The 22,032-nt window shown below is 38.7% G+C and overlaps 1 protein-coding gene across 4 annotated transcripts in view; it reads right to left on the minus strand.

The window, feature by feature from the left end:
* The window catches only part of LOC149558280 (3-hydroxyisobutyryl-CoA hydrolase-like protein 1, mitochondrial), a 239,269-nt gene that overhangs the window by 152,513 nt on the left and 64,724 nt on the right, over positions 1-22,032 (minus strand). For all 4 annotated transcript variants that reach the window (XM_089832567.1, XM_089832565.1, XM_089832564.1 and 1 more), the window contains one exon: positions 3,453-3,536. In XM_089832567.1, the coding sequence (XP_089688693.1) occupies positions 3,453-3,536 (84 nt within the window). The remainder of the gene's footprint in view (positions 1-3,452; positions 3,537-22,032) is intronic.

Here is a 22,032-nt window from a genome sequence, read left to right on the forward strand (position 1 = left end):
TAACTGCATAAACCAAATACTCAAAAGTATCTCCCATAACCTCAGATAGTTATAATGCTCAACTAGTCGTCTATACCAACTTGAACTTTCCATTGTTCTTTTGTTAGATACCACAGAAAATTGCTATGTTGACATCGGTCATCAATGTAACATATCATCATGGTAACATATCTAAAATACTCCCCCATAGGAATATCATCAACATTCATGCTTGCAACAGAATTGCTTTTAGATCAGAAATTTGATCAAGTGGAGGAAGCTTTATTGGAATAAAGTTCTTATCATCTACTACAGTAAACATGTGAATCATATTGTTCTCACGTGGAAGAACAATGGGGGTACATGCAATGATGGGAAACTCTAGTATCCGGTTGCACAATCCCCTAAGGCAAGTGCAAACACTCATAAAAATGAAATCATAAGCTCCACCAAGGGAAATGTCGGCTGTGAGGCATTTACGACATTGTTAGGTTATTTGTATAGTGTGAAGATGAAGGCACCACCTCTCGAGGGTTACATGTGCACTAATTCCAATTGTACTCATGATGCATGGAGGTTTGCAGTGGATTATTTGCAATGCATCTGATCAAATTTGTGTGTGAGCTAAGATCAATCTTTAGATTTAAGGTATCAAATTTTTATATTTCTCCAGAAGGGAACTGGTAGCCCACCAATCAACCCAGAAGAGTCTATGAGAAAATGTCATTCACAGGAACCTTGAGTAACAAGAAGAGAGTCAAATCCTTTGCAGAGGATCAGTAAGCTCGCAAAATAGTGTAGCTTTGAAAGCTCCTCCTTTGGTCAAACATTGGAGCCAACAGTAATTTATTGTGATAATTAAAGTTGTAAGAATGCTACCCTTGCTAGGAGGGACCTTTAGCATCAATTGCCTCTTATTATGTCCCAAAATACATATTCATCTAGATGTAACTGCAACCTATGGGTTCCTTCTTTGCATTGGGAAAAGTATGTCCTTTATATTCCCCGGTTCAAGTGTGCATATACTCTACATCAACTCAACTTGCATATTGCATTCCAAGAAGGCCCAAGTTGAGAGAAATAAGGTTCTACGATCAGTAAAGGGGAGTTCACTTCCAGAGAATTTATTTGCACTAAGGAAGCAGGGATCAAGATGGAATTCTATGAAGAAGTGAAGATGTCAACTAAGTGGATTGCAGATTTGCAAGGCGACATCTAACATTGATACCTCTATAGCCTTATTCAAGATAGAGTGAAGCTTGTACATCGGAAGTTTCAAAGGCATGTGTTGAAATTTTGTTTCTCTAAGTCAAGCATTGCAAACAATCATAAATGAGAAGGTGAAGAGGTTAATGCAAATTCTCGGAGTTTCAAAGGGAGCCACGTCACATCATCATCAAAATTTGTTGTAATGTTGTTTTCTCTGAGACAAATAAGTTTGAGGTGGAAGCCCTTGTAATGCATTTTTCATTGAGATGGAAAATTTTGAGGTTTAAACCCTTAAAATGCATTTTTCTTTGAGACGGAGAAATTTGAGATAAGAGCCCTTGTAATACATTTTTCTCTGAGACGAAGAAATTTGAGGTGAAAACCCTTATAATATATTTTTCCCTAAGACGGAAATTTGACGTAAAAGTCGTTGTTTGCCTCTGAAATGGAGGCATTGCTCTTTCCACTCATGAGAGTAGCCATAGTGGATGTCATGTTGAGAGACTCCATGACAACATCATGTTGAGTGACTCCATGATATGAGCTTGTGATTATTTCATACATGGGAGTAGCCATGGTGAACATCATGTTGAGTGACTCCATCATGTTATCACGTTGAGCGACTTCATGATAAATTTTGTTTTTCTCATAGTTAGGTGAAGTCATTGCGAGTCTCCTATTGAGAGATTCCGTGACTTAGGTATCTTGAATCAAAATCTCCTTTGCTAAGAGGGAGTATTGAAGTTAGGGAGTTGCAAGAAGTATCTGCATTCCTGCAATGTTTGCTTCGGCATCTTGGTCTTTCTCTTATCATGCCGTGTATATTTGTGTTCCATGGAAACGGTCATTTCAAAGCTAAATTATCTTACCTTATTACCAAAAATTGTTTCTTGGGTACCGTTTGGTTATTCTCCGAGTCGAGTACCTACATGGCTGCTATTTATTGCAGTCTTAACTGTTTGTAACTGGAAAGCCACATGTGTATGTCGCTGATGAGTCAGACAAATCATATGCAGTGTCACCATTATTCCAACTGTAGATGTTCGCAGTGGTTCAAGTCTTCAATGCTAAGCGATTTATTCATATGATGGATTCCATCCTTAGTATCACTCATTGAAGTCAATAAAGAAAATGAAATGACACATATTTAGTAACTGTCATCTGTACAGATGCCCTGACAATGAGAACATGAAAGGTCAATCAATTCACATGAATAGTCTTGAACAGCTTTTGGTGTGATTGTTCATTCAGTTAGATGGTGATTCTTGTTCGATGAAAGTGGGTTTTTTTTTGCTTATTCTGCATTATTCATTCTAAGATTTCTGTAGACATCAGTAGTTGTTTTCTCTGTTTTATTATCCAATGTGCTATTTCTGATGTGTACAGCATTGGTGGTTGGTCTAAAAGTATTTTGTGCGCAGTAAACATCTTCCTATAGATATTTTATTGTAAAAGATGCTCTTTAGATGGACTGTTAAGTGTTAACAATCTCGGTATGGGATTTACAACTAATTAACTTTGTAAGATTTGTATTCAGACTCATTGATTATTCAATAAAGAATCATGTTTAGCGTGGCTGGGTTTTTCCCCTCAAGTACAGGGTTTCCCCAGGATAAGTTCTTGTGCTTATCTGCTCGTCTTTTTAAGATATCTGCAATTTGTTTTATGCTATTCTGGTTCATGAATTTAACAAACAAAAGCTTAACTATAGAGCAGCAATTATTAAATACATAAAGAGAAACTATGCCTTGTAGACTAAAATTTAAAGCTTTAGATTTGAGACTTAGAGAATTTCACTAAACAGATTTCTATTTTCTGCAACTTAGGGAATGTTTGAAAACAAAGAGTGTGATGATGCTTCAGATTTCTTCAAGATCACCTTACCCAAAATAATGGCAAATGGTATATATACAAAACTAATTTGCGTCCCCCTCAGAACATGAACATTTTATCAAAATTACATTAAAAGCTTAAACCTGAAGCTTCCTACAGATAGTCTCACTAAATATACCTATAAGTTCAACACCTTTGAAGTTAGAAAGTGAAAACAGAAAATGAAGAGCATGCTGATGATTAAGAGTTTTCTTCGGGAAAGATTCATGGAAAATAGTCAAAAAGCAAGAAAAGTACTGATTTGCCTCACATACTGTAAATATACATAAAAACATACATACATATACATGTGTGTGTGTGTGTGTGTGTGTGATAAATGTGTTGTGGAAATTATAATGAATCTAGTGAGTCACATTGTGAATGACACACACCGTCTTATTTGTTGCCACACGAAACATGCCAGGAATAGAGATACCGGCTCCTCCTCCCATTGTCAATCCATCCAATATCGCCACCTTCATACCAATCATCGAATGTTGTCAAAATCTTATGTGTTAGCCACTAAAACAAAACAAAAAACAACATAAACTCTTTGACATCTTAGTTTCAATCAGCACAAATAAGAAAAGTTTTCCTGTTGAATTGACATACCAACCTATTAAAAGTAATTGTTCTTTAAGGTTTGATCACTCCCACCAAGATCAGTGATATTTTTGCCATCTCTAAGAAGCACTCAGTTATACTAAGAGGGGTGGCGGTAAGGGAATCAGAGTAACAACAAACTTTTACTTTTCAAAAATTTAATTAACCACAATAACAATATTTCAAAACTAAATTCCACAGCACTAACACATATGCAAGATCTAGCAATTAAGAACACAAGATGAATACATTATTTATGCGGAAACCCTTGAAGGAGAAAACTGCGGAAAAATATTGTTTGCATTAGAAACTTCTTATAATCCTCATAGGCACCAACATATAGGAGACACAAATCCTCACAATTGAACATTGACTCAGCAAGAGACACCAATCTCGTTGAATACAAGGCACAAACCCTAAAAAGAATAATGTGATGATTACTTAACCTTCTTCTTGAATCAGATCTAATTATCCTTAGCAAATCAACTCAATACTTCACTAAAAATCTGCCTTACATTTGCTTAAAATACTTCACGAATTCACTTAAAAGCCTCTTGTAAAAATCTGTACCAAAAGCCTTCACAGAGTCTGCACATATTCTTCCATAGATTCTGCTCATAAGTCTGCAAAAATTTGCTGTCAAACTCTGCTCATAGGTCTGCAATAAATCACTTCTAAATTCTGCTCATAGATCTGCAACAAATATGCTAAAGATCTCTGTTAATAACTTGCAGAATAAACCTCAATTGATCCTCGATATATATATAGGATAAGACACCTTTTTATCCTAAGGTTGCATCCCTCCATGCTAGGTCACCCAATGCAAAAAATATATTTTAGTTTAATTTATTTTCCTCCCACTAAAATGACCACATAAACAGGGAGAGCTCGGCACCTTTAAGAAATTTAAATTCCAAATAGAAATTACCAAAGTTGGTTGCCACTGGGGAGATTGACCACATAAATAGTTATCTGCAGTTCTTAATCTCCTTTAAACTCCTCCAATGGGTGTTAGTCATGGGTCAGAAAATGCAAGAATAAATAAAATTTGTCTATTCAATTTAAATGCAAATTAAGACTTCCAAACTGAGCACCAAAACTATTTGATTTCTGCATAAAACTCCATAGAATATCTCAATGATATCTGGGTTTGACATTTGATATCAATGACAATAATTTTCCAACAATTGCCCCCTTTGTCATTGATGGAAACCTCTCATTAAAATGATCCTGGAAAACAACAGAAACAACCTTCTTCCCCCAATTGGAATCCTACCCCTTGCTCTACTCCTCTCCCTTTAAATCAAAACCATAGGCTCGTCAGGGACGAAAGATAAGAAAATGAATAGCTCCCCTTGAATGCACAGCATAAAAGTGATATAAGTCCCAATTTCTTCTCCAGCTACTGAAAATTTTCTTTTAGAAGAGGCTTTGTGAAGATGTCCACAATTTATTTCATTCTAGTGATGCATTCCAACCTTGTTGATCAGCTGCCCATTCCCTTCAAAGCTAATATTTGATGTGAATATGTTCTGTTCTCAAGTCCATTACTGAATTGTTCAAAATGTTGACTGCACCCGTATTATCACAAAATACAGATATAGGATAAACATATTCTACTTCAATATCTTTCATCCATAAAACCTGAGTGCAACAACATAATGTTACAATGTACTCCACCTCTACAGTGAATAGGAAACCGATGCTTATTTCTTACTCAACCAAGAGACAAGATTATCACCCAAAAAGAATGCACCTCCAATTCCTCTTTCATCTATATATATTGTTAAGGTAAAATATTCAACCCATGGATACTATAAGCCAAAATCTAGTATACTTTTCAAATATTTTAATATCCTGTTCAATGCTTGCACCTTAGTTTCTTTAAGTGCAGCCTGAAACCTTGCTACCGTACTAACTATTGCATATTGTCAGTTCTTGATGCTGTCACATCCAATAGACTTCCAATAATCGACCTATAGAGTGTCTAATTTGCCTCAAGATGTTCATCATCCTTAATTTACATCATCTTACCATGGGTTGTCTATGAAATGAAATTCTATTTATCTGATTGAGAAATCTAAAGCCTAAAGAAGAAAGATGTTGAGCGTAGGCATTTGAATTCTTCTTACATCTCCGTAGTAAACTCTGACACCTATTATCACTACTTCCCCTAAATATAATATCATCCATGTACTACATCAATCAACTGACCTTCACAAACTCTTTTGACAATACGTTTTTAATCTGCAACTCCTCTCTTAAATCCTTCTTGCTGTAGATATTTGTCTAGGCTTGCAAACAATGCTTTGGGACCTTGTGTCTATAGAGTTCTTTCTTCAATTTGGACAAACCTCTTCATCTACATTGCCATTAAGAAAAGAAGAGTTCAGATCCATTTGGTAGACTTTGAAATTCTTGAGGTAGGGGGGAGCTAAAACATCTTTATCATCTACATACGAGCAACAAGGGCGGACATTTCTTCAAAATCAACTCCTTCAACTTGTTCATACCCCTTGTGAACTAGCCTTGTTTCTCACAATTTATCCATACTCATTTAGCTCACTCTTGAATACCCACTTGGTGCAATCGCATTCTTATCCTTGGATCTTGGGACAAGTTACCAAATTTCAATCTTCTCAGTTTTATCCAATTCCTCTTGCATAGCTTTTATACAAAACATGTCCGAACTTTGTTTTGTAAGGTTCTTAGGGCCTATTTTGGAGAGAAAGCAGAGATTCGAATGTTGTAATGTGATAGTAAATCTCCATCTCATCTAAATCTCTATATCTTTGATCCCGTGCTCAACTCTTCTAGATGATTCTTTTAGACAAACTTATATGGAGTCTTCAATGGTGCTCTTGATTGTATCTTCTGGTCTCTTTGCTCACCTATATCATTCTCAATTTCTTCCTTTGTTTCCTCTTCTTTGCAAACTTTCTAATTCTCATTTTGGGGAACATTTTCTTGCACTTCTTCAAAGTATATTCAATCATCTACTTTCACATTTGCCCTTTAAATGACCTTGTGGAGATTCTTATTATAGCATTTAAATGCTTTACTTCTTGCAGAGTAGCCTATGAATATTCCTTCATCAGCTCTAGAATCAAACTTTCCTAGATCTTCTTTGTCTCTCCTAATGTAAAATGTGTTTCCAAAAAATTTGAAATAATTCACTATTCTAGGCATTCCTTCCCATATGGTATTTTGCTGTCCTTTATTCTGATTTATTCACAATTCAAGGAAAAAACTATTGTACAAACTGCATCTCTCCAAAAAGTACCAAATAATTTTGAATCATTTAACATGTTGAATTCTTGCATTTCTGAAAACTGTGTACAATTTTTCATCAGCAAAACTTTGGATCATACTACATCATCCATCATCAAGATGAAACAATAGCTAGAGAGTGAAAAATATGGGACAACTGTATACTCCAGAGTATAAATAGAGGTGTCGTAGGTAAATATTGTGTAGCCGACAGGATGTATGTGGTCGGTAGATGTTGTGTAGCCAATGGGTCCTTTCGAGAAGGTTCTTGTTATGTAGCCGACAGGTCCCTTCGAAAAGGTTCTTGTTATGTAGCAACATGTATATGGCCAACCGACCCCTTCGGGAAGGTTCTTCGGAAAGTATATATACACCCTTCGGGATCATTGTAATCATCATCAAAAGAATAATGTAATATCTTTTGGCATGTGCGAATAATATAAGGAGTTCTACTGTTCTTATCTATTATCTGTATGCGTTGATTTCTTTACCCAATACGGTAAACATTTGGCGCCATTACCCGATGGACCTGGTACATAGGCAAACGGATGAAGACTAATGCCGAATCAGCTGAACAAGAATAAGAATAAGCTGAAGGAAAACGATGAAATACGCACCGCGCAGGAAAACTTAATTTTGGCACAGCAGGCCGAACGCAAACGAAGGTTTCAGCAAATTACTGGCAGACACCATAGCACAGAAGAATTGTTGGAGGAGACTCAACAGTGGGTGGAATTGATGGAAGAAGCAAGGAAGGAGTTTCTGAACCTGCATACGCTAAGGGAAGAGAATCTATACGGAAGAGGATTGACTCACACGACTCGGAGTGCCGAGGGAGCACGAGCACAGAGTGAACTCTTTATCCGAGATACACTTCCGAAACAGATAGCTTCGATTCACGAAAACCCTTCTTCACCAAATAGCACGACTGTCGAAAACAGCGCGGGTGTTGAGAACAGCACGAGAGTGCAGAGCAACGCGAGAGTGCAAAACAGCGTAGGTCTACAAAATCAAGTAATAATGGCTCACCCAAAGGAGAAGTTGCCTAAATTTGATGGTGATGGAGCAGCTGATCCGATCCAACATTGTAAAACATGCGAAACGATTTGGAGAGCAAATGGCATAACAGATACAAACAAATGGGTCCGGCAGTTTCCGGCCACCCTACGGGGTGTTGCAATTGATTGATTCGCCGATACAGATCACCAGAACTTAACCACTTGGGAAAATCTTAAGGAGTTTACTACCGAATTTCACCTATTGCACGACAACAACGAAATTGTAGCAGAGATATTCAATACAAAACAGGGGAAGAATGCAACAGTCCAAGTCTATATGAGGAAGTTGAAGGACTTGATCAATAAAATGGAGAATAAGACGGCTGATGGGTTATAGAAAAGATGGTTCATTGAGGGCCCACACCCGAAGTTGCGAAAGAAGATGAAGATTGTACCGCCATCGTCATATACTGAAGAGTTCAATTGGGCAATGAACCTGGAAAGTGAGCAGAAGACGAAGAAGAAAAAGAAGAGTAGTTCGTCCGATTTAGATGACAATGCATCTTCACACGAGGAGGGCAGTGATGATGAAAAGGATAGCAAGAAGGTCCACAACCTCGAAACAAACATGATTCGGATGATGAAAGAGTTCAAGAACATGCAAAAGGAGACCAAGGGAAACGAGCTATGGTGCACCGAGTGCAAGAAAGAAGGCCATACAAAGGGATTCTGTCCAAAAGATCAATTTTGCGAGATTTGCTAGATCATGGGAGATTCGATAAAGGAATGCCCTTTCAATCTGAAAACAAGAGGACCTCAGCAAGTGTTTCTGACACAGGAGGCTTCCGCATCACCAGGGAGCGGGCACACCAGTACGGAAGGTGCCATGTCGGGAGGGTACAGAAATAATCGGCGAGGACAAAACAACAACACTGGCAACAACAATAATGGCAACAAGAGTCGAGTCCAGTACGATGCCAATGGCCGGCCCATAGTTTAATGCCGAGCATGTAATTTGTGAGGCCACTTTGCCCAAGACAATGCAACGGCAAACACACCGAAGTTATTGTGCAAGTGGTGTGGTCCGGGAGACCATGAGGATGCTAAGTCCCCGAAGTCAGGAGTAAATTTGATCACCGTCGGGACAAACGAAGAGGAGGTTTTGGCCATCACACGGAAGCGAGCGAAAGTGTACCCCAACCCGACGGAAGAAAAGAAGAAACTAGAGGAAGCACGAGCAGAGATTCAGAAGGCAACGCAGGCAGAGAAAGCACACTTAAACGACACTACTGTTACCTCAGCAAGGAACCACACGGAACAGAACATCGTACGGCAGATATTACAAACTGAAGTACCAATCAAGATAAATGTTTTGCTGCTAAACTACCAGGAGAACATGGACAGTAGCAGGAAAGTGGAGCAAGTACAACGGATAAAAGGGAGAAGGAAAGTGGCGCAAGTGCAAAGGATCCAATGCTACTAGTCCTATCGTCCGAACGGCATCCGGCAATCGTCGAAATGGGAATTCTCGATACTATTTTGACGGATACGATTGTGGACGGAGGATCCGGTGTCAATGTGTTACCAGAGGATACCTAGAAGAGGTTGGGACAGCCGACATTGTGGCCACCTACATTCCAGTTCTTGACTGCCGACCAACACGGAATCAAACCATTGGGAGTCCTCATGGCACAACTAGTGAGGATTGGAACATAGTCGTTCCTGCTTGACTTCGTCATCATTCCGCTGAAGAGAAGAGGGTACGATGCCATTTTGGGCCGAGGACGGCTCATACAAGCAAGGGTTAAGCACGACTGGAAGACAAATACTCTATCAATGGAGCACAGAGGTAGAAGATTCATAATTGACCTGCACACACAAATGGTAGGTGAAGAGGTAGCATCGTCAGATTCAGAAGGTGAAAGCGAGAATGATGACGAAGGGAAGAAGACAATGGAAACTAATAAAAAGGGAGTATTGAGACTAGAAGCAAGGTCGAGTGAGGACGATCTAGACTCGTTGAACGGCCTTTTTCACTGGCAGATGGAGGATTACGAGCTCTTTCCGAGCTATAATATGTTAAGGGTCAACGATGGTAAGAAAGAAGAAGGAAATGAATTTCCAAAGGAATATAGAGAAGCAGAAGAAAGAAAGGCGATTACGGCTAAAGCTGAAGGCAAGAACACAGTACGAACCCAGAAGAAGGAAAGATTCCACCGTACGACCACACAAAAAGAAAATGTTAAGTCGAACCACGAATATAGCAGAAAAGTGTCGGCAGCAAGGAAGACACATCATACAGTTTGCACAGGCAACAAAGAGGAAGGGTTTAATAGAAGCTGCAGTAGTGCGGAGTGAAGGTTCTAAAATCAAGAATACAGTTATTGACGGCAAGGAGTGGCAGCCGACGGAATTTATGGTACTTAGTGTCGAGAACAAACTGGGTGATATGGAAAACCTGAAGGAGAGATCGTCTAACTTAAATAAACTTCGACGATCACAGGCACAATGGGCCATGTAGGTGACACAGAACAGATGCAAAGCGTGGCATGATAAACACCTGAAACTGAACAGGTTTTATCCGGGGCAATTGGTGTTGAAGTACGACGGTCGAAATGAGATCAAACCAGGCAAGTTCAAAGTTAAGTGGGTAGAGTCATATTAGATTCGGGAAGTGGGCAATAACAGAGCAATAAAATTATGGACGCTCGACGGGAAGGAAGTAGCCAATGCAGTTAATGGGCCGAATGTCTACCATGGAAGAAATAACGCACCTCCATGGATGAACAACTAAGAAAAGAACAACTAAAAATACGTCATATATGTAAATATTGTACATATGTAAGATAAGTAAAGGTAGATAAAAGATAGAGTTGAACATTAAAATTTAAAAAGAGAGAGAGAGAGAGAGATGAGAGATGAGATTGAAAGTTACCGTACGGGTTTATAAAGTCTCACACCGTACGACTGTTTTTAAAGTCTATTTCACTGTAAGCAGTTGCAAAGTACCATACAAAAACTTTTAAGAGGGATGAGCGGACAGATTTCAAACTTCTAGTTCGGCGTATGGAAGACATTGTCTATGACTTGCACATTGTACAAATTTTGGAAATATCCCTTGCCGTACGGATTTAGCACCTGTTGGCCACTTTACTGTACGAATTCTACAATTACTCTGGGTGTAAAGTTTTTTTGGTCACCTTCATGTGTTTGGCGTACGAAATTTAAGAGCAAGGTTATCGTGCAGGATAAAGGAACAAATGGTCGTACGGACTTCAAGAATATAAGATAGCATACGGATTTGGGTTGAAAGTTATTGATGTTTAAACCATACGGATTTTGAAAGACACAATATGTTGCCACCGGATTTTTTGAGTTTATCACCATACGGATTTTTGAATAGAATTTACTATACGGATTTCCAATATACATGTTGGCGTACAGATTTGCCTTCCAGATGCGACGTACAGGTGTACGGATTTCAAAGTTTTCATTATATACCGTACGGATTCTATGAATATAAATTGTTGTACGGGTCTGAGATTGTTTTTGACAAATGTTGTATTGGTTTTAGCTTCCAGTTTGATGGCGTACGGATTTAAGGAACCAAGTGCATGATCACCACCATACGAAATTGAAGATTCAGTACTTTGAGAACGTACACATTGGAAGGATTTGCCTATTTGCAACCGTACGGAATTGGAGGGTACAATTGCTGGTTGGTACCGTACGAATGCTGTATGAAGTTGGAGGTTATTTTTACGCACTGATTTAGCTTAGCGTACAGATTTGGCTAAAGGTTTTATAGACAATTTCTATTTGAAGAGAAGGCAGAGGGAAGCAGTCAGAAGGGAAAGGAGCTAAAAAAAATTTTAAAAAAAAACGTCGACAAATCAAGAATGCTCAGAATGAGTAACGGATGATGCCAAAGGGAAGGGCAAGCATAAGAAGTTGCCAAAAAGAGTGTGGAATCGGAAGAAAATGATAGAAATATTGTGTTCCATGCAATTTTGTGTGGGTTTCGGAGTGCCCCAGGACCCCGCAGAGGCGCTGCCCCACGACCCTATTGGGGGTGATGCCCCCTACACCCCCAGTCGTTGCGGTTATCAGTCATCGGAAGTGTGACCAGTTGATGAGACCTGGAGCTGTTGCAGGCATGGAGTGTCTGTGTACCAGAGTCGCTTGGAGTAGGTGTTGGATGTGAAGCTATCTTGGTGGATGCATAGAGAGCTCGGGAGGAGCTGATCATCCAATTGGAGGCAGTACAGTGACACTTGGCTCAAGGTACGCGGGAGTTTGGTGCAGGCACGAGACAAATGTGAAAGTGATGTGACAGAAGCAGATTTATCTTGTTAGTTAGTTAATGTATTTTGTTTGTTAATTGTCTCAGATATTTTGTAATTGTCGTCCGGAGATGACTTTTTTCTTTTGGGGGGGATGATGTCATAGGTAAATATTGTGTAGCCGACAGGATATATGTTGTCGATAGATATTGTGTAGCCAATGGGTCCCTTCGGGAAGGTTATTGTTATGTAGCCAACGGGTCCCTTCAGGACGGTTCTTGTTATCTAGCGACATGTTGTATGTGGCCGACGGACCCCTTCGGGAAGGTTCTTCGAAAAGTATATATACACCCTTCGAGATCATTGTAATCATCATCAGAAGCATAATGTAACATCTTTTGGCGTTTGCGAATAATATAAGGAATTCTACTGTTCTTATCTATTATTTGTATGCGTTCATTTCTTTACCTAGTACGGTAAACAAGAGGCAAGAAGAGGAAAATAGGTGAAGGGGAAGAGAAGAGGGAGAGAACAAGCTCATTTTCTTGTCCAGTTCTTGCAACTGAAAACTATCTACCTATCCCATAATTTCCACACAAGTCTTCAAATTCATTTAAAGTGAATTCTCTTCCACTATCTAATATAAGACATTTGATCTTCAAACATGACTTGTCCTCCACTATAGCTATAAATACCTTAAACATGTCAAGAGTTTAAATTTTTCACTTGAAAATGTGGCCCAAGTTGTTCTAGAATAGTCATAAATTAATAATGTGAAATACTTTTCTCCTCGCACTCTTATTGTTCTAGTTGAACCACAAAGATCTATATGAACAGGCTTCAACAGTTTCAATGCAAATTGTTACTTTGATTTAAAACTCACACTAGCCTTCTTCCCAAGTTGACAGTACTCACAAGTGATGTCTACAAGCTTATAAATCTTTTGTATGTCTCTCATGACTTCCTTATGGCCAATCTTGACAAGATTGTCAAAGTTTAGTGGCACCAATCTCCTATGCTATAACCAGCTTTCAACTTCTTAGACTCATACAGCATCTTCCATTTTTATTTCATCAAGAATGCAGATCTTATTTGTTGTTCTACATGCATCGACCATTGATTTCTCATCCTTTTTAATTTCACATCCTACCGGAATGACATATGAGGGTGTATTTGGTTACACATTTGACTCACAAGAGAGTTTGTGTCACACATTTGACTCACACGAGAATTTGCTTCAACCCTTCGACATATAGAACATTCTCAATTTTTTGCTTTTCAGTATGTACACTAAGCGTACCTCTGCCTTGTGTAGCACTGTAAATTGTATCCTTATACAACTTCATGCTTCTTTACGTATCATTTTAGTGTTTCTAGCCTTCAATGCCTAATCATGTTTGATTCTTCTCGCTCCGACTAAAACCTGGAAACTTTACCGCCTTCTTGGTTGGTGGTCCTTGTCCCAGCCCTAATTGGCTAGTCAAGGGCGCTTGGGGTACCCTTGTCCTACCAAAAAGGGCCCAAACTTTTACCCTCTGTCAATCCGATTGTGGGGGCGGGGATTTCTCTTCCATTTCAACCTACTTCCAAAACTTGAACATGTTTCATGAAAAGAAGTATACAATCTATTACGATAATAGATACACTTTTGTTATTTGTTAATGGTTATCTATTTGTAACCTATTGTAAATATTAGAATGTTTCTAGTATTTAGTTAGTCTGTAGATAACCGTTAGCTTTCTTTTAGCCAAAATAAAATGTTTCATTTCTTTACGATCGTTTCCTAAGGAACCATCATTCAATTCTTTTATATATACTATCCTCTCGATCTTTGTTAATCACAAGCATGCATTTTACCAATTACTTCTGTAATACTGTAACAGAGATTGGTTGATTTTTTTTTCGCATATAATAATTTTTTAATTGAAATTTTTGAAATTTTTCCACAAGTACCTACTTCAAAAATACCTAGTTTTTTGGCTAGGATTTTAGAAGACAATGTCTGCAAAATCGCGTTTTTCCGCCCTATAACCCATTGTTTTGAACAGCTATAAAACCATCAAACCCAAAGGTCGGGGAAAAAGATAGCTTCATCACGCTCACTAGTGCACCCCTACCCATCTTTATTGCCATCGAATTGCCCCAAGTGTCGCCACCACCCTTTAGTCACACATTTCCAAGAGCCATAGGAGTGAATACAAGTCTACCGCTTACACATCCCCATCTCCATCGAATATTCTGGAATTGGAACTGGAATATGTGAAAGGAGGGACTTCATCGCAAGTATTATTTCATTATTGCTAGTGAGCATCACAACGGTAGCCTATGTGCCTATACACCTATCGAGACGAGTTGTTGTATCTCAAGAATTGCATTATTCGGGTCAAGCAGTTGTGATTGAGCCAATCTTGGAATCGTGGGAGGAAAGGGCAGGGGAGTGAGACCGAACGCAAGCAAGTGGGACGGAGATTTTATTCACTAGTAGAAGAGTGGTCATAGGTGAGCCCACCCTTAAAATAGTAGTAGGGCCCTTCTGAAACAAAACGTCAAGCATAGCTCCTTTGACATCGCCTGCCTAAAATTCTATGGGCTATGGGCTCGATCCCCACATCTAACCAGACTTTATGGGTCGCCCACCTGAGAACTCCTCCCATCAAATTGAGCAATAGCCTATAGAAACAGTTTCAAAGCTCAGAACTGCAAATCGAGATCACTTTATCAATTGTAAATCACAATTTTTTGTCAGCAAACTCACGACTGCAATCTTAGATATCACAAGCTTCCTTGTATGCTCGCGTTGCATTTGTTGGGGCTCATAGTTTTGTGAAATATCGCAGAATCCATTGACGTTTTTTGAGGTTGCTCATCTAGTTTCAATGGCAATTTTAGTGTAAAGAATCTGTTTTCTTTCTATCAAATCTTTATCCCCTCTGTCATCTGAGCAGAACGCCCTTATTCTATAAAAAAATCGAACAATTCTTCTACTTGCAAACACCATTTTATCTCTGCAAGTTTTTCCTCCATGGTCACCTACTGGAATTTTGCTCAAAATGAGCTCGAAAAAAAAATTGATTGCAGATTCTTGATGGGTTTGTTAAGAGCTCAACTGGGTTGTTGTCTGATTGTTATGGGTGCCTCAATTTTTGAGACAACGGATCCAAAAACTGACAAAATATTCCTTCTGGGTTTTCCAAACTCTCTTTGGGGTCACGCTCCAAATTTTTTGGGTCTTTCGTTTTCTCGCCTCAAAGAACATAACTTCAAACATTTTCACCCTTTTCCACTGAAAAATGTGCTATGGCTTCATTAACTAATATTCTGCTCGAGAACAATTTAAAATTCAATAGTCGGAATATGGCACTTGGAAGCAGCGGATAATAGCAATTTTTGAATATCAAAATACCGATCAAATTGTTCTGGGTGTTACACAGTGTTTGACTATCCCTGGTATTGATCAGGATATATGGGATCTGAATAATCAAGAGGCAGTGATGCTTCTCAAATTATTCGTAGCTGGTGATCAGCTCTCTCAGATTGCATCCGGCAAGACAGTTGTCGAGATATGGGCACATCGCAAAAATCTTCATGAGACTTCAGACAAAACAAGAGCTTTCTTCTTGAAGATCAATCTGTTTTCTATTATCATGGATGAGCAAAAATCGCTCCAGGTTCACCTAACTAGGATTCAAGAAATCCTTGATCAGTTGCTTGCCATTGGTCGCAAGATGGAGCAAGAGGACATTGTGGTTATCACTCTCTGAAGTTTACCAAAGTCTTATTAACATCTTATCGAGACTCTCAACATCACGTCTTCGGGTGTTGATCTAAAGTTCACTGATCTCTGCACACTTCTGCTTCAACAAGATCAGTGGAAGCAACAGTTCAGTAGCAATTCCAGCTCCACCTCCAAAGAGCAAGCCTTTGCTGCTAAATCCTTTCAAAAGGATAAAGGCAAGTCTCAGTAGTCTTCTCGGCAAAAGTCCTCTTCTCCAGCTTCAAAAGGCTCCTGAAAGAAGAACATTCAATGCAACTATTGCCACAAGTTTGGTCACATGAAGGTTGAATGTCGGGAACACTTGGCTGCCCAATCTAAGCAATCAAGTTTGTAGCCCACTGCAGAGCACACTGAGAAAAAGGAATCTATCTTTTACGCCTTGATGGCTAAATGACCTGCAAATCATGTGAAGTCGTCTACGTGGTACATTGATTCAGGTGCCTCTCGTCATTTCAACCACCACAAAGACTAGTTCACTCATTACCAACTATGTTCAAATTTTGTTGTTTTTGGTGGCAGAGAAGAACACATTATTGTCAGTAAAGGCAACATTCAGATTTAGTCTGTTGGGAGGAATCTCATTTTCCTCGATGTGTACTACGTTCCACGAATGGAACTAAATCTACTCTCAATAAGTGAGTTATTGCGACATTCTCCACAATTGGATGTCACCTTCAGTTCACTTCAGTGTACCATCACTAATCAGGGGACTCAGTCAATTGTTGCAATGGGTCTTGAGGATCATGGTCATTTCCGACTTACTGATTATGGTGATTCTCGGGACTTAGCTATGGCTGCTCGACAGTCTTTTGTTAGCACACTTTAGCATCAGAAGTATGGGCACTTAAATGTACATTATCTCTCTCAGCTTGCAAGAAGAGCCTATCCTCGGTTTGCCAGAAATTTAGACTCACCAACTTGGAGTGTGTGATGCATGTCAGGCTGGGAAGCAACATCGCACACCTTTCACCAATGGCAATTCATGGTGAGCTTCTCAAGTACTTCAACTTGTTCATGCCGATATCTACGCCCCTATGGCTGTTCCTTCTATTCTTGGGTCTAAGTACTTTCTGTTGTTTGTTGATGATTTCAGTAAAAAATTGTGGGTGTATTTTCTTAAAAAGAAATCAAATACATTTCCTGTATTTCAGAAGTTTAAACCTTTAGTTGAAAAAGAGTCTGGGAAATCTATTATTACTCTTAGATCAGTCAATGGGGAGGGAGGGGGGGGGGATTTTGTTCTAATGGATTCTTTAGCTTCTTGGATACTCATGGCATCAAATGCTAGTTAACCACACCCCGCACACCACAACATAATAGTGTAGTTGAACGTCAGAACAGAACAATCACCGAGATGGCTCGATCCATGCTTGAACACAGACATGTTCCAAAGAAGTTCTGGGCAGAAGCAGTTTACGCTGAAGTTTATCTTTTGAACAGATCACCCACAATGGCAGTTAAACGTAAGACTCTAGAAGAGGCCTGGTCATGTCGCAAGCCTAGAATCAATCACCTTAAGGTTTTTGGCTCCCTTGTTTTTGTTTGGATCCTTGATGCGTCAAGCACCAAGTTGGATGCCAAGAGTCAAAAACACATGCTTGCTGCATACAATAGTCTTTACATAATCTACCGCTTAATCAACATTGAGACATTTCGTCTCCTCTACGATCGTGATGTAGTCTTTGACGAGCAACAAGGACCATTCATGCATGTTTCTCCTATTCCTGATCCAGCAAACCAGGCTATAAAGGCTCATGATTTGGGAATCAGGCTTCCATTAGATCCACCTGATGGGAAGCCTCCAGTAGTTCTTGAAGCTCCAATTATACCAGTGATCCCCGTACAAACACTCCAGCTTCTGCTACGAGATCACCTCGATTCGTAGATGCTTCACCTAAGTTTGATCTGGATTCTTCTAACAAGGAACCTAATCACCAAGCATCTTTTGATACTAATGTTGGTCGGTCTCCTCTCCGACCTAAGTGGTGGGCTAAGACACTTGATGATGTTCGTGATGATGAGCTCATTGATGGGAGAACTGCTCAGAAAGAGAGAAAACCTACAAAATCTATTAACTTTTCTCTCATGGCCAACATTCACTATGTGATTGAACCTCAAACATATTCTAAGGCTAAAGGAATTCCAGAGTGGGAATAGGCCATGACATCTGAACACCAAAGCCTGTTGAAGAATAACACCTGGGTCCTTTTTGATCTTCCACAGGGAAGAAACCCATGGACTGCAATTAGGTTTACAAAATCAAATACAAATCTGATAGTACTTTGGATAAGCACAAAGCTCGTTTAGTTGCGAAGGGCTTTTCTCAACATCGGAGCATTGATTATGAGACCTTTGCTCCTACTACAAAGATGAGCACAATCAAATTAGTCCTAGCCATGGCAATATAGTTTGATTGGAAGGTCCATCACATGGACGTCAAGAGTGATTTCCTAAATGGTGATCTCCACGAAGAGGTCTACATGACGCAACCTCCCGGTTTCAAGGTTGTTGGTAAAGATCATCAAGTTCTCAACTTGGTGAAAGCTCTCTATGGCTTGAAGCATGCCTCTAGGGCATGGTACATAAAAAATGATAAGTACCTCAGTGATCAAAGCTTCAAGAGGAGTTCTTCAGGTTCAAATTTGTACATCAAGACTACTGACAGTAACATCATACTTCTGGTTATATATATGGATGATTTAATCATCACTGAAAGTTCGGCATCTTTGATTCAAGGAATCAAGCAAAATTTATGCCAGTCTTTTGATATGACTAACCTTGGTCTCATGCATTATTGCCTAGGTGTTGAGGTTGGGCAACAATCTTCTGGTATATTCATCTCCCACTCCAAATATGTCAACGCTCTATTAGACAAATCCCATATGCAGGACTGCAAGCCTGCTTCTACACCAATGGAAAAAGATCTCAAGTTATCAGCCATGTTCGATTCTCCTCTCGTTGATGATACTACATACACGCAACTAGTAGGTAGCCTCATCTACCTCTCTACTACTAGGCTTGATATTAGCTTCGCAGTTAGTTATATTTCACGCTTTATGACAACTCCCAAGGCTGATCATTGAATGACTGCAAAGCATGTGCTTCGTTATGTGAAGGGCACTTCATATTATGGACTTCTTTAGTCTCGAAGTTCTAATCCTAGACTCAGTGGGTTCATATATCCAGATTGGGTAGTCTCTGTTGACGATAAAATGTCAACTTCTGGATATGTGTTCAATTTGGGATCAAGCGCTGTCACATGGACTAGTAAGAAGCAACAGGCAATTTCTCCCTTCTCTACAGAGGCTGAATACAAAGGGACTATTAAGGCAAGATGTCAAGTTGTGTGGCTTCGTTGGATGCTTGGGGATATGCAAATGTTATCAACAGGACCAACCACTTTGCTTGTTGATAACGAAGGGGTTATCAAGTTAGCATGAAATCCAGTCTTCCATGAACAACCAAGCATGTGGATGTTCATTGTCACTACATATGATAGCCGATTGACGGGACAATAGACTTGACATATGTTCCTACCATGTATCGGACTACAAACATTCTCACAAAGCCTCTAGGTCCTAATAAGTTTGTCAAATTCAGAGGACAGCTTGGTGTTGTTGAAGTATAGCATCAGTCGAATGATATACTCATTACATTGAGTAATTGTATTCATGATTTATATAAACTTTGTTTTATGTCTCCTATTACTGATAAGAATATATATATGTCTATTTATTTATAAATGACTTTACTTAACTAATCGGGCTTTCATAATCAGAAGAGACTATTGTGTTACGAAGTTCTTGAATGTAATTATTTCACCACCACACGTCTCTACGAGACATGACTTTGTTGTAGCCCCTGTCGGATTGATTTTATCAAAGCTACCACTTTGATGATAAATTATCCTGAAGTGTCTTATATATATAATATATATTATATATGTAATATAATATATATTATATATATTATACATTATATATCTTATATATATAATATATATATTATATATGTAATATATATTATATTATATATTATGCATTACATATTATTATAAAATAATATTATATTATATTACATATATGGTTAATATATTAATATTATATATATTGTTTAAGGGTGAGTTATACATATAGTTATTTATAAACTAAATGGTGATTAACTATAAAGACATGTCTCTTGAACAGACATGTCTCCTCCTCTCTATTGTGAGGTTTTCACATCATTGCCCCAAAATTTTTGGAGACCCCCTTTTTTTGATTGCCTTGGCAATTTTTTTTTGAAGTTGTCCAAAAATTTCTGATTTTAGAAAATTTTACGCCTTGGACGCCTTTGGGTCAGAAGGGATGGGTTAGATTTGTTTTTCACCTAGTCTTAGCTTGATTTTCCGGAGCTTGTACTTTTATCCTTAGGCCAGACATATTTCAAAGGCAACATTTTCTCAATAATTTGGACTATACTTGGCAGGATAAATTTACAAAATTTTGGATTCAGACGGTTTTTATTTTGAAAATTGGATGTAATTATATAATCTTTAGCATTTTCAAAATAATTTTTTTAGATTTAATTGTTTCGGAAAATTTTAATTTGTGGTAAAAAATTAATTTTGTGATGGTGAAATCAAATTGGAAAATCGATTTTATATTCTAGAGAAATGATTTATTTTTGTTAAAAAATTAAAATTGCATTGCAAAATCGATTTTAGATTAAATTGCAAAAATTGGTGTTTAGGATGGTAGATGTTAGTGCAAGCAAGAACCCTAAGGGAACAAATACTAAGAAAGACAAAGAGGATGTGATGCCCAAAACCACCTTCTTCTCAAAAATGAGGCTAATTACCGATACCAATATCGGTACAATAAACATGATACAATTGAGAGACAAACGATGGATCAAGCTGCCAAGTTCCACCAGGATAATCAAGATGCCTACTTCACTCTCCTAAAACAGAATTGGGTACATGAAGGCAAGAAGGGAGTCACCAAGACGTCAAGGTTCACCCGATCAGACTTCAAATCAAAGTATGGCGACCTCATAGTGTTGCTCAACTGAGTCATGGGCATCTCACAAGGTATGCAATTCGAGAATTGGATGTATTACTTTATTGATGAAATTGTAAATGGAAAGGGAAAATTTGATTGGGCTAAAATTATAAGTGAAAATCTAGAATTACAACTTAGGTTAGTGCGAAACTAGAGGCAATTCCACATGGGATCCTAGCCCTTCTATTTGATTGCAAGTCAACAAAGGTTCAAGTGCGAGCTTTGGTGAAGAATGAAATCGGGTGAAGGGCGAATTTGATTGAAGATTGAGATTCAAGAAGCCTCGCAATTTCAAAAAAGAGCAGATTAGTAGAAGAGATTTGAAAATATTTTAGGCTGGGCAAAGCTTGGCTATTCGTGCAACCTAGCTTGGTTGGATTCGAATGGGAAGGTTGGAAGACCAGGAAGGTTAAGGAAGGAAAGGATAATGGGGGAGGTTAAGTTTGATTTCAAGGTAGTGGCCAAGAGCAAGGCTCTCAACTTGCAAAAAAGTTCACATCCAGGGAAGCCATCGAGGCCAAGGCAAGATTACCCCAAGTGCATGAAGACCTAATCCTTTCAAGGTCAAGACATCAAGTACGCGCAAGTTCGAGTGGTGATGAGAAAGTTTCTAAGGACAAGCTCAAGCATCCAAGGCTTCACCTTATCTCAAGGATTGAATAAATTTATAAGATAAGGTTGATAAGGTGGCACTTTCATGTGCATGCAATCAAATCATGCCAAATGTCCTATGTTCTCATTAGTTGACAAATTATTGTAATTTTCTCATTGGCCCACAAAGTTGGTGCCCTCATGTAATTGGTTGAATAATGGTAACCCTAATTAGGGTTTTTAAGATATAATCTTGGCCCTTGATTTTGCCTCTTAATCTCGGCCATTCATTGTAATTTGGAGCCTCTATATAAGGCCATTTTGCTCTCATTGTGAGGGAGTGATGTCGAAGAAAATTGTTGCAAAGATAATGCCAAAAAATCGCTTTTCTTTCTCATTGTTGTGACTTG

This window comes from Cupressus sempervirens, chromosome 5 (genome assembly GCF_028749045.1).
Source record: "Cupressus sempervirens isolate cs-2001-9-10 chromosome 5, ASM2874904v1, whole genome shotgun sequence".
Lineage (NCBI taxonomy): Eukaryota > Viridiplantae > Streptophyta > Pinopsida > Cupressales > Cupressaceae > Cupressus > Cupressus sempervirens.